This window comes from Crocodylus porosus, unplaced genomic scaffold (assembly GCF_001723895.1).
Source record: "Crocodylus porosus isolate Cpor-Errol unplaced genomic scaffold, CroPor_comp1, whole genome shotgun sequence".
Taxonomy (NCBI): Eukaryota; Metazoa; Chordata; order Crocodylia; family Crocodylidae; genus Crocodylus; species Crocodylus porosus.
The window spans coordinates 34,881,762-34,895,409 of NW_017728943.1; the positions used below are offsets into that span (position 1 = coordinate 34,881,762).

At 42.9% G+C, this 13,648-nt stretch overlaps 1 protein-coding gene across 1 annotated transcript in view; it reads right to left on the reverse strand.

Moving 5' to 3' along the window:
• Positions 1-263: 263 nt before the first annotated feature.
• Positions 264-13,648, reverse strand: part of BFSP1 (beaded filament structural protein 1) — a 44,273-nt gene continuing 30,888 nt past the window's right edge. Inside the window, exons 4-8 of the mRNA XM_019548683.1 lie at positions 12,445-12,537; positions 10,961-11,068; positions 5,470-5,690; positions 4,008-4,093; positions 264-1,409 (exon numbers count right to left, since the gene is read on the reverse strand). Coding sequence (XP_019404228.1) covers positions 469-1,409; positions 4,008-4,093; positions 5,470-5,690; positions 10,961-11,068; positions 12,445-12,537 — 1,449 coding nt within the window. The 3' untranslated portion in view covers positions 264-468. The remainder of the gene's footprint in view (positions 1,410-4,007; positions 4,094-5,469; positions 5,691-10,960; positions 11,069-12,444; positions 12,538-13,648) is intronic.

The window sequence follows — 13,648 nt, forward strand, 5'->3', positions numbered from 1 at the left end:
AGCATTACCATGGCCTGTTAAATGTAATACACATTCACTATGACAGTTGTTTTTAGAAGTCAAAGCTTTATTAAAGGAACCAGATGTTATAAGTTAACATTGCAGCTGATGGAGAAACAGGGAAACTTGTAGAAGCATCATTAGAGGAATATAAATTTTAAGTAGCTAACTTGTACTGGGCACATATCACCTACTTCTGGCCTAGTCAGGCAACTTAATAACAATTACTTTTAACTTGATCCAATCCTCAATAACGCTGCATAAAATGAGCCTAGTGCTAGTTTCTCGCAGAAGTCGATCATTGCGTGAAAGGTGAACCTACATCAGACAGAATTGTCATGCATGTTTCAATCAATTTCATATCAAACAGCAAAAATCTCACTATTTTATCATTTTCTCAGGGAAAAAAAGAAAGATGTAATTGAATAACTGTGCCAGACAAATCAACTATAAAAAGTATCATGAAATTTAAGAGCCTTTGTCTCCCAGCTTCTTTTTGCTTGTCTTCTCAATTGTTGTCTCCACAATCATAGCTGTCTCTTCATAAGTCTGAATCCTGTCATCAGAAAATTTCTCAATGGATTCTACCACTTCCACCTTCTCATAGCTCATGGACCCAGGCAAGCTCGCTTCTCCAAAAAGAAGGCCACTGCGTCTATCTTCATCATGCTGTAGTTTTTTTGCGTCTCCTGACTCAGGTAGTTCAGTAGGACTTGGGGGAGGTAAAGCCTCAGGCTCAGTGAAATCTGGATGCTTTGTGGGTTCTTCGTCTTCTCCTTCTGACTTTCTTTCCTCTTCTGACATTTCTTCTTTCTCTTTCTCTCTTAAGTTGTCTTCAGGCTCAGACACAATCTGCACTTCCTCCCCTCTCTTTTCTTCTTCTGATGGTTCAGGGGACTCAGGCAACTCTGGTATTGGTTCCACCTCACTGACACTTGGTGTTTGTTCACTACCAGTAGAAACTGTGATCCCACCCCCAGCAGGGATGGAGGAAGAATGGAAACAAGGGTCTTCATAGCTGCCTTCCCCTGAAACAAGTACATAGCGCCCTTTGGTGTAGAAATCACTTTTAGGCTCTGGTTTCTGGTAGCCTCTTATTTTTTGTTTTACAATGTTACGCAATTTATCAAAAGCTTTACTTAGTTGAGCTCCATCAGGCACATCCTCTGGGGCAGGTTCTTGCTCAACTATCTCTAATCCTTCCTGTTCAGCTTCACATTTTACTGAACTTTGATGTTCAAATTCTAATTCCTCCTGATCAAAGCCTTCCTGAGTTCTTTCAGGCATTTTTTCTGTTGCAAGATTATCTGCTATTTCTTTAGGCATGATCTTTTTCCTTGAAATTTTCTTTGGTGGACCTTTTTGTCTTGGCTTGACACTTGCAATGTCTTGAATAACACGTGTGATATCTACAGAAAACCAAAACAAAGCAACAACAAACAATATTGAATGCAGTTGCCCAAAATGATAAAGCAGTGTATTGACCACCAAGGGCCACAATGTCCTGTCCTGGAGTCTAATATTTCATGCAGAGTTAACTAGAGCTGCAGAAGTTGCCACATGTCCTGCTCTGTGCATAAAAATAGTGGTTATGACTGTATGACTTTGGCTGTGAATCCATTTTGTATATACAGACACGTTCATAAGCAAAATGGAGACAGGGTCACTTTATCGGTAGAAACCAGGAACACCAAATCACCATCTCTAAAGACTGTCCTAATCCTCTGTGGGCACATTTAGGTCTCACCATTGTAGTACATTACAGCACTGCACCACTATTTTGTACAAACTAAAGTCACTTATCCCTGAAGAGATTAACCCTGGCCAATTTGAAATAGCTTTTATGATCGTTACATGGGACTCCTAGATGTGCCAGTCACAGAAGCTTCTCCCAAATATGATGAGGACTATACATGGGTACCTCAAAACATTCCCTTTGCCCCTTTCCTTGGGGAGGAATCACAGATGACACATTTGCAGACAGCTGTTGTTACTTGTGTCTTTTCTAGAAGGTACTTAAAGGAGAGTCAGAGCCCTCACAGCATATGTAGCTGCTTGACCTAGTAGAAGGCTCTTGTTTACTGTTACTGTCAACAAACTGGACTCTGGCTCTGATTTCCTGATCAAGCTACTAAACAACACACCACTCAGCTGCCATCATGAATTCTGACAGGAGACTAGCTCACATGCTGGACACAAGATTGCATTGTCTTACGCTTTCTATATATTCACCCCAAAAGGATTTGCAAGCCCCTAGACACCAAGCTGTTCCCAGAATTTTACTCAGCTCTCTGAAGCAGAGATCAGAGAATATGGAAATTTGCTATATGATGATCATGGGGAAATATGCTTCTGTGAAGCCCTTCCTTCCCTCAAAAGCAGGAGACTGCCTGTGAGGATGGACCCCATCCTTCAGAACGCACTAGTGACAATGGACTAGAGCCACAAAAGGACTTAAGAATTTGAAGTTATGACTACTGAATAAGTAATGAGGCTACAGTGTCATGTATGTGTATTTGCTTCCCTTCTGCATTTGCACTTGCTTCCCTTCCAGACCTCTAATGAATGTTTCGTTATTCCATTCAGAGTTAAATGGCACTCGTATGAAACACCTGTCAGTAGCCCATAATTAGGGCACTCTCTCAAGAGGTGGATTCAAGGTGACAGGGCTTCTTCCTTTGGAAGAACTGCAGTAGAAAGAGCCACATCCCTCCTTTTATAGAATGTTTTAGGAGTTAGAGATCCTCCTATGTCTCACTTCCTGGGTGAATGCTCTCACCACTGGGAACCTACATGAAAGGTCATCACTTCCTCTTGCAGATGTGTTTTGAATGTAAGTGACTGGCTGGTGTGTTTTACACTGGACTCAGTGATGTTGGTGGTTATCCTGCATACCACATCAGGACTCTCTAGGTTCTCAGGTAGACCTCTGGCTCTTCTTCACTTGAATTTTGGACTGCAACAAAGCTTAGGAGGAAGTTAGTGACCTAGCTGTTTATTGCAAAGGTAGAATGCACAGCTTGACACTAGAAACCACAGGAACAAAGGGAAATTTATATACAGATATATCTTCCAGGAGGTATACCTTGTCCAGTGTCACAGAAGTGAAAATATATTTAGTGAAAAACCTGATAGCCCCGCAGGTACAATCAAAGGTACACTTTAATACCATGGGCCAGATCCTCAGCTGGTACATAGTCTAGTTCCACTGATTTCAGAGAAACTCCACCTATTTGCATCAACTAGGATCTGGCTCCATTTGTTATATGCCAATCATTTTTTCACAAAACACTAGGGAAACATCCCATTTGGACTATGAAAAAATAACTTAAGTTGGAGCCAGGAAAATATATCTTCATTTTTAATCCTGTCTTTTCAACCTAATGTCCAATTACCCATGAATTTATGATGCTTCTCAGACGTCTATTAGCTTTGTGTGTAAAATATCCATCATGCATCCCCTTTGTTAACAAAACCCTTGTTATTTTAGCCCCTGCCAGTTACCTATGCCAGTCACTGTTCTGACAAGTTTGAAATGTACTACTTATGCAGTACTGAGAAGTGCTATAAACCACCCCATTCATGGCAAACTGGATCACAGCACTTAAACAAGACAAGTATTCCTTGTGCCTATTATTGGGGCTAAGTTTAATGAGAAAACATATGCAGTTCTTGATTTGAGCAGCATTTTCAGACTTGAGACAGTCATTAAAGACATCCATTGATACTATGAAACTTTTTGCATCAAAAAAGCTTTCTTTTATTTCCATCATCTTTGTGGAGTTTAATTATTCACTATCAGTTACTTTTGCTATGCCACTGGTACAGGAAGGAAACAGTTTTGTTAGGTGAGTGGGATCTCAAGTTCTTGATCCAAAGCCAACTGGATTAGACTGAAAGTCTCCCATTGACTTGGACAGCCTTTGGATCAGGCCCAATACATAATTGGTTCCAGTAAGAACAAATGCAAACACCGTTACTTAAATGGGCAAAGAATAGAAGCTTACCTCTTCCCCTTGAAACTGAAGATTGGGTGGGTCTGTAGCTCTGCATTAAGAGTGTAACTGGGGTTCCAGCAATGGCAGAATTTAACCTGGCAGGGAAGAGCAGCACAAGTCATATTTCTCAGAATATCTTGAAGAAGCAAAGTCATTTAAAAGACCTCATTACTAATGTATCTACATTGCTTCAAATCAAAATGGAGAGCAGTTCAAAATATTCGATTTATGCAATGACTATTTTACTGTATCTAGTACAGTGCATCAGTGTCATAGGTCAGCTCCTTTGTTGGTGAAAACCAGCAGAGCTGCATTATTGTCGGGGGGTTATTCTGGCTTACACCAAAAGGGGCTCTCATACAGAGGTGGAACTATCATTCTGGGCATCCTGGGCTGCAGTAGGAGGAAAGTGGTGCTGGGAGCTTACCTCCTTGCACAGAGGCTGCTGTTGCTCTGGTGCAAACTTTCCAAACTCAAGCTGCTGCTGAGGTGGTAACAACAGCATAGGCTCCCCAAGAACTCCCATTCTGGTGCCCCATCCAAGTTAACACCTATGGGTTGTGTTCTGCTTGCCCAACCCTAGTTACACTACTGATATGGTCTCTTGTTTTTTACTTAGATCAAAGGGCATAGGTGTTCCCAGGCACCTTGCCAATCTGGCTCAATTTACCTTCAATGAAGCTTAAAAAGATGCCCCAGAGAGATTAATTGCACATGAAGCCAAGTAAGAATAAAACCTCATTTAAAGTAGAGGGTAAAGGTGACTACCATCAGGTCCAGAAACATTACGAACAGCGCACTTTTCAAGTTCCACTCCTAAAAGTTTTCCCAGTGGTACAGTGTGTAAGGTCAGAATAGCTGAATCCCAGCTCTGTTTACAAATTAGCTACTGTAATTGGACCCCAAAGCCTTTAAAATTAGATCCAAAACTTTAAAGTGCTAAGAAATTGGATGCCATAAGGGATACTAGTTTATGCAATGGCCTTATGTTGTGCTAAACATCCTTAAAGGACACAGGTATTCACCCAACTGATGATAAGCTAACTCAGTTTGACTGACTGAATGGGTATTATAGCATTGGAGAGGACAGTCCATTCTCTTCCATTTGTACCTGTCATTTGGGCATGGAAATAAAAAGAAGGCAGTCAAATGGTGGCTAAAAATGGTGGCTTACATACACATAAACCCCAAGTCTGGGTTCTGGCAGAGGAAGGAGGAAGCATGTTTTAAAACTGTGGCTACAATAGGTAGGAAATCTGGGTTCTTCTACTCCTAGCTCTCCTGCAAACTTCTTACGTAATTCCACGGCAAATGGAGTTCTGCTGTTGATTTCAGTGGGCTTTGATCTAAGCTCATTATCCTTCAGTTCCTTTCCTTGGATCCCAGTGGATTCACATGAGTTTTTTCTGGATAAAACACCCATTTTTGAATACTATAACAATAACCCATCAGAATACAGAACAGGCCTTACCGGTTGTCTTCAGTCTCAATAATACGTTTGTACCTCTCCAACTCATTCTCTAAGGACTGCTGGTAGATCACCAGCTGGCGGCAGTCATTGGTGTACTTCTCTAAGGTCTTCTCAGCCTCTTCTATCTCCTTCCTCAGGTTTTCAATTTGCTCGTTGTACAGCTGAATCTCATCATCATAACTCACCTGGGTGTTCTTAATAGCTTGTTCCAGCATGGTTGTCTGTTAAGCAAGGATGAAAGTTGAGAACAATTCTGTACAGTAACCTAATTGCAATGGAAGAGGACAATGGTAAAAGGTGACAGGCTATGAAGCTATCTGTCACAGGAAACCTGAAAAAAACCCCAGAGTGGGCCTCAACTGAACAGCTCCAAAGAGTCCTATATTCACTGTCCATCTAATGCTTTGCTACTGAAGCTAATGGGCATTTTAATTATGTTTGTTTGTTTATTTATTCCTTCAATTAAAAATATATCTAGGTATTCTTATCCAAGACTCTGGATACCTACACCATAAATTAAAAAGTTACAACAGAAACATGGGTCAAGAAATCTCATAAATATGTTCACCTGTGTCTGCTCCCCACTTGCTAGTTCTACTAAAAATAGTAAGAAGCTGAGCTTTGTAATGGGCCCAAAAGGCTGAAAAAAATCTAGGTTCAGTGTACTAAAAGGAGGAGAATAAGGATGGCCTTGAGGCATAGTCAGAAGATCTGGGTTCAGCTGCTGGTTCTGCTGCTGGCCACTGGGTAGTAACTCCAAGCTCTGTTACTGACATAGCAGCAATGCTGCTGCTGCACTTTCAGGGACAAAATTGCTTCCCACTTCTCCTTTTCAGAGATTCAGCACATGCTGTCCTTGTACCATCTGTTTATCAGATGAGGTGTAACCTTAACCAATTTACAATCCACCTACCCAATACCCACTAGGTTATACAGCACTAGTGAAAATACTAGCACCTTTGGCTTTTTGTGTTCAAACAGCAGCAAAACGTGGACAACAGCTGGTGATTTCATGGAATTTCAAAGTGAAAGTGGTGTGAACTCTTCTTCTTTGCTTGCATGCCCAGCTAAAGGTGGCCAAAGTCTGGCTTTGAATCTCTCTCAACCTCAGTCTTCCTATTGGCTGGTTAGGGACAATACTAGGTACTTATCTTGTTTCATTAATGTGATGCTCTCCTCAGATAGAAAAGTGTTAAAAATCCAAAAGTCCTAAAACTATTATTTTTAACGCTGCTACTAATACAATCATTTTACTAAGAGATGACTGGTAAGGCCAGTGCTACAGAAATCCAGAGTAAATTTCAGCAGACCAAGTTACAGCCATGCCTGAGTAACACTCAGAAGGATCATTACAGTTTTTATCTTGCCCTTGATACACTCATATACTCAGGGGAAGTCACATGGAAAAAGATAAGCCTCTACTCATACAAGAGTTAACTAGGAAGTTGTATGGGGCAAAAAACCAATTTATTCCCTGTCCATGGTGCTGATTCAAGCCCACAAATGTCATTGTGACTGTTAGGGCTGTGCGAACCAGTGACATTTAGTTTCGACTTCTGTTTCTCCATTTTGAAGGGACAGTGTTTCATTTTGTATTTTTATTTCATTTTGTTTTGATGCACAGTTCCATTTTGTTTCATCAAAACTGTTTCGGTGTTTCAACGTTTTGCCCATAGGCTATAATGGGGAATTATGAAAATGCCTATAATTTTGTAATTTCTTGCTTGGTTGCAGTGAAAATTGCAGGGATGGTAGCCATTTATGAGGGCATGAAGCCTGCCAGGTTTCACAGAGATAGGTGCTGGGGTTTCTGGGAAACTGTACCTCAAACTGTTAAAAGCAAAACTTGTGTCACTTGCTGGTAGTGGCAGCCTTCTGTCATCCTGCCCGCACCCCTGGGAGGGCTGTGGGCTGTACCGGACTCCTCTTGTGGTGTGAGCCACTGGATCTGTGCTCAGGATAACAGGAGGATGCCGCTGATGCCTAGGTCCGGTGCTGGGCACAGCCCACCACCGGAAAGACTGGAGCTGCCACTGGCTCTAGGCAGCAGCAGCAGCCTCCTGTCATCCCATGCACAGATTTGGGGGCCTGTACCCCATAGGAGGAGTCCAGCAGTGCTGGGGGAGCAGGTTGAGCTCCATGGGGTTGGTGGAGCTGCTCGGAGTGCAGCTCTGGCTCTCCCCACCTGAGCACTCAGAGGAGCTCTGCCAGCCCCATGGAGCTCAGCCCGGCAGCAGGAGGAGGCAGAAGAGCCAGTGGCAGAGCCACCTGGAGTGCAGCCCTGGTGAGCACATCCCGGTGGTGGGAGGCTTTGCAGCCCCACAGAGCTGAGCCTGGCAGCATGAGGCAGAGGGAGCCACCAGCCAGGGCTGCACTCCGAGTGGCTCCACCACTGGCTGTCCTGCTGCCTCCCACCACCAGGATGAGCTTTGTGGAGCTGGTGGAGCTGCTCAGAGCAAAGCCCTAGATCTGCCCCAGCTCCTGCCACTGGGATGCACTCCGAGTGGCTCTGCCAGCCCCATGCAGCTGAGCCTGGTGGCAGGAGGTAGGGGAGAGCCACTGGCCAGGGCTATGATCAGAGCCAGAGGTGCACCCCGAGTGGCTCCGCTACTGGCTCTCCCTCTGCCTCCCGCCACCAGGCTGAGCTCCATGAGGCTGGAGGAGCCACTCAGAGTGCAGCTCTGGTGAGCACACCTCACCCATGGAGCTGAGCCTGGTGGTGGGAGATGGCAGGAGAGCCAGTGGTGGAGCTTCTCAGAGTGCAGCCCTGGCTCTGAGTGTAGCCCTGACCAGTGGCTTTCCCCCACCTCCTGCCACCAGGCTCAGCTCTGTGGGGGCTACAGAGCCTTCAGCTGCTGGGCTGTGTTTGCCAGGGCATATTTGGCCAACAGGCTGGTTGGACTGTGCAATGCACCTGACCCTGGCCTTGTTCTGAGTGTGTCCCCCACTTCTTGCCATGGGGCTGCTTTGAAATGTGAAACGTTTTGAAACTTTTGCAACATTTTGAGTGCCCTCATTTCATTTTGACGTTGTTTTGAAGCCTTTTATTTCATTTTGATTTTGCTTTTTCGACAACAAAACAGCTTTAAAATTAAATACTCATTGAAATTTCGCACAGCCCTAGTGACTGTTCCTTTTAGAAGTTAATATCCAAGCAGCCTGTAAGTAGCTTCATGTCCTGTGCAGCAACTCCTAGTATACAAATGAAATTTCATTAAATACAACTGGAAATAAAACTGACCACAAGATGGCACCAAGCTCTTGGAAAAGAAAGGCTGTAGAGCACATACTTCTGCTCCCTTCTGCTTTTCTTTGGCTAGTTGATGATATAGTATCTTTACCATCCAAAGTTTCTTTTAGTCTTTTAGAAACATTCACACTTGATTAAAAATTGCCCTCATAAACAGGCTATAAGGATCTATAATAGATTGTTTTAATAAATACCTATGAAGTCAATTCTTCTACAGTGTTAACAGGGAAAAATACTCACAAAGGAATGAGCATTGGTAATTCAGGAACACAAGTCACATTGCCATTTCTTTGGGAAAAATCCCACTCTTAAAGTCTGGCAGATCAGTAGGTTACTTAAAATAATGGATTATGGCTACCTAATGGCTCCATAATACCTAGGAACATAGGACAATAAGGGAGTAGCTGGGCCATTGATTACAGTACATGGTTCTTGCAGAAAGCCACATGATATATCCCTTTCTTAAACTGATCAAGTTCTATTGATTTTTATTGACCCATTATAACTTGAATTTTAATGTAAAACATGACCTTGAAATTTAAGCTTTTATCTTGAAATTCACCATATTATACCTTTGCCTTCTTGGAGGAACCAGATGAAGGCAGATTCTGCAATTATGACCAGAACTATAATAGTTCCTGATTTTCTTAAGAGTATAAGATCTCTCTTATAAGATATCTCTCTTTTAAGATAACTCTAATAGCCAGGCTACTAAGTGACTGGCTTTCACCCAACTCCACTAAGCACTAGCTAAAAGATGAACTAGCCAAAAGATGCTCAGACTCAAGAGGGTGGATAAGACCTCCTCTTATGGTGGTCTAATAGCTAAGCTGCTGAAGATCTCCAGAAGAAGTTATGTTCCAGCACACCACCCTCAGAATGGTTCAAGCACTCAAGAGGCAAAGGAGTCTTTTCTTGCCAGGTTAAAATAATAATTTTTCATCCTATCCACTACCAGTAGGGTCCTCATATAGGTGGCCTGAGGTCCTTACATTCATGGCTATCATTGTAGTTGTGCTTGCAAATGAAACAATTGCTGTTAAGTTTGAGCCTGTCAGAAAGCACAAGCTGCATTTGGAAGTGTTGGATGACATCATTTCTTGGCTGGGAACCACGTAGGAGCTGCAGGATGAGTCTTGGTAATTCATTCCCTTTGAATCAGTGCTATATAAATGCATATATCTTGGTTGCTAGTAGATTCTAAGTGCATCTACACATTCATTAATGAATTGTAGTTACTGCACATTAAGTTTCATACTTGAATAATCAATGTGCAGTAATTGGGGTTACTGCACAGTAGCATCAAGGCATATCTTTTTAGTGTTTCATGTAGATATGTTCTCTGTGTACCTTTGGAAAGGCTAATTCATTGATTATTAGTAATAGAGATGCACACACGCTGCTGTGATCAGCTTCATATGTATTTTTGATGGATGTTCATGAGGTTTATTTCAATTGCCTAGTTCAATCTCCCTGATTAACACAAGCAATAATACCCACAGTAGTCCAATAACTTGTGAAGCAGGTTTAATGATTGTGTAAAATGCTGGATTCTCTTCTAATGGAAGATCTCTGGTTTCTCATTCCATGATTCAGGCTTCTGAATAATGGAATAAGTTTCATACTTGATCCAAGTTGGTAAGGGTCAGTTGCCATGCGTCTGCCTGCTTAGACTCCACTTCCAGCTGTAATATGAGTTTCTTGCCTGCTTAGGCAAACAACTCCTTTTACTAAGCAGCCACCATAATTATGACTGACCAGCTAAAAGTAACTACTTTGATCTGTATTTCATGATATAAGGCTTCTTAGAAGCAGGGACATTGAAGTAGCTAGAGATAAAACCTGAACATTAAACAAACACAAACACCACTACTTTCCCAGCCTCCATAGTACACACTTTATGTCTCCATTAAATACCAGCCATGACTGACTTTTTTAATGAGAGGTTTTGAGACATTCAAGTTGCATTAGGTTGAATCAATAAGATTCACTGGGCACGTCCACACATGGCACTATGGAGTTGTTGTTACTGTGCCATCATTTAGTACCTCCTTGTGGAAGTACTGAAAGATGGTGCAGTTACATGGTTATTTTTAGGCTATAACAGGGGAGCGCACCAACATAGCTGTGGCATAATGGGTTTTACCCAAGGATGCTGCATCGCCATAGCTTATTGCTATGACAACATAGTATCACAAGTAGACATGCCCACTGTAGAGTTTCTGGTTAGCCATATAGTACCTCATTCTGAAATTTTGATTTCTGAGCCTGTAGCTGACAAAGAATGCTTTTGTACTCCTCCAGCTGACCCTGCAGGATAGGAATTCGCCTCTCTGCTAGCTGTTTCTCCTGAAAGAAAACCAGAAAAAGCATTTGATTGTGTAAATGTGTCACCACAAGTTGTCTATGACAAGGACACACAGCCTGGGAACCAAACACAACCATACTGTCCCATAACACAAGATAAGTGACACCAGCAACAAGGGCTCAAAGAGCAGGGGGACCTAACAGACCAAAATTAGGAGAAGGCCCAGAAGGCTATGTAGATGTGTGACCACACAGAGACAACCAACTAGAGACAGCCATGGATGAAGAGTCATTAGGAGTCATCAACGGGGAAGGAAAATACAAAAGCAGAGACTTGAGATTAACAAAGGACCCTCCCTTTGTCTCATCCATCTCTCCCTTTGTACCATCCCACCCTGTCCCTCCTTGCTGTCCCTTCCCCTTCTCCTCCCTGAGAGGTGTCCCTAACCCTGCCCCTGTGTCCTGGGAAGGGTCCCTGAGTCCCTCATGGACCAAGGGCATACTAGTAGCCTGTCTCCTGCACCCCACTGGAGGCGAGGCTGTAGGCCTCGGTATCCCAACTCCAGACTGCTGACACCTACGAGAGAGAGCCTCAGAGTGGAGCCTGCATCCTCACCAGATGTACTTTGACTCTGATGACAGCCCTAGGATTGGTAGATATAGAATTGTTTGTTTGATTGTTTGTATTGTTGCTTTTCTGTTCTTACTCTGTATCAATAAATCAGCTGACAGGTGTTGTTGTCTGAGGGTTGTGCTCTCCTAGAACAAAGGTTTAAGGGCTGGGTTCTGTACATCCAGTGTCAACAATCAGAATACTCCAATGGAGACAGTGTAAAAGCAACAATTATCATTGAAAATATTTTACTTATTTTGAAATGTGAAATACCTGCTCTTGTAGTCTGCACACAAACAAGAGTTTCTGGTGGTATGAAAGTGAACCCATCTTGTCTCCTCCCACCCCCTTTTTGTCTTGCGTGGTTTTATCTAGTCAACACCAATCTCTGTGATGCATACGGGTTAACCTTTCTTGTTCTTGCCCCCACCTTCTTTCCCTAGGGAAGAGAAGATCTTTGAAGCTTCAAATTTCCAGTCCTCTTTTTCATGAGGTGGGAAGCATACCTACTTCTGCTGGACTTGTCTTCTAATATGGCATCTGCTGCACATTTCAGAATGTACTTGGATAAAGAAAATCTCTGATCGAGGTTTTTATGACTCAATCACTTAAGGATGATACCTTCTTTCAAACCTATAGTTGAATTTTCTTCCATTGTCATTTAGGATTCAACATTTATTCAGAAACATCACCTTCTTTCCAATACTACAGAACTAGCATGCATATCTCAGACTCTTTGGGCCAATATGGACTGTTCATTGAGTGCTCATAATATAAAGTTTTTTTGACTATTTGCAATACTTACCTCACTTACACCAGCTGTTACAGAGGACACACGAGGGGTTTTTTGGATGATCTGCTGTAAAATGTTGACATAGGTTTGTACTTCCATAAGATTCTGTGGTGGGGTAAAATCATTGTCATTAGAAATTGGAATTGCATGCTTTTCAGTTCAAAGCCCTGCACTTCTGTGAAGATTTCTTTCTTTCTGATAACTTCTTTCACCTTGTAAAAATGCAGCTTACAGAACTGCTGATGAGTAGATGCATACCTGCCTTTAGTGGACTTGACCCCCTCTGAATTCAACCAGTATGCGGTTGAATTACTAAATCAGCATAATCAGATATTTCTTTGCTATAGATGTGGTAGTACTGATGACACGTAAGACACTTTTTATGAAAGGTTATGTTACTTGTGTTCTTCTAGAAGCAAATGGGAATACCATCTGATTGTGCACTGAGACAGAAGGAGAAGGTACTGGTAAAATGAAGACCTGTACAAAAAGCTTATTTGTGTGGCCAAAGTCTTGGACTTGGACTCATTCCAGCTGATATTTTGTGAAGAAACTCAGAATAGTTCCATTCAGCTTCAGCACTGGATTTGAATCTCCAGTGTTATTTTGCTTTTCATTCCTACAGAGCTAACCCAGATCTCATGGATATCATTGGAACATGTCTGTAAAACTATGGAAAGTGTTAGTTTCTTTTTACCAAACCCATCCCCATGGAGTAAATACAACACTTAAGGACAAGGAAAAAAAAAGGTCAAAGTTAGGTATATGGAAAGCTTTGGGTGGTGATCCAATTTGGAGGAGATTCGGCTGGATTTGGTGGCTGAATCTCTGAATCTGAATAGAATCAGGGGACCAATTAAAAGGTCTGAATCAATTCAAACAGTGATGATGATTCAGCTTTGATGATTCCCTGCCTGCTGCACTAGACAGCTCCAGGATTGCAAGCAGGTAAGGGGTGGCAGGAGAGGGGGGCCTGGGGGAGGAGGGAGGGAACCACGGGGAGACCCATGACAGCCCCCATCCTCTCCCTGCTCCCTTGCCCCTACCTAACCCCTTCCCACTCCCCAGCCCCCCAACCCATGGCTGCCCCACCTGTCCCAGCTCCTGGCCCTTTAAAGAAAAGCCCTGCTGCTCACCAGGTACTGCTGAGTGGGGGGTGATACCCACTGCCCACCACTGCCCCACGCTGCATGGGGTGCTCTGCATGAACCCCCTG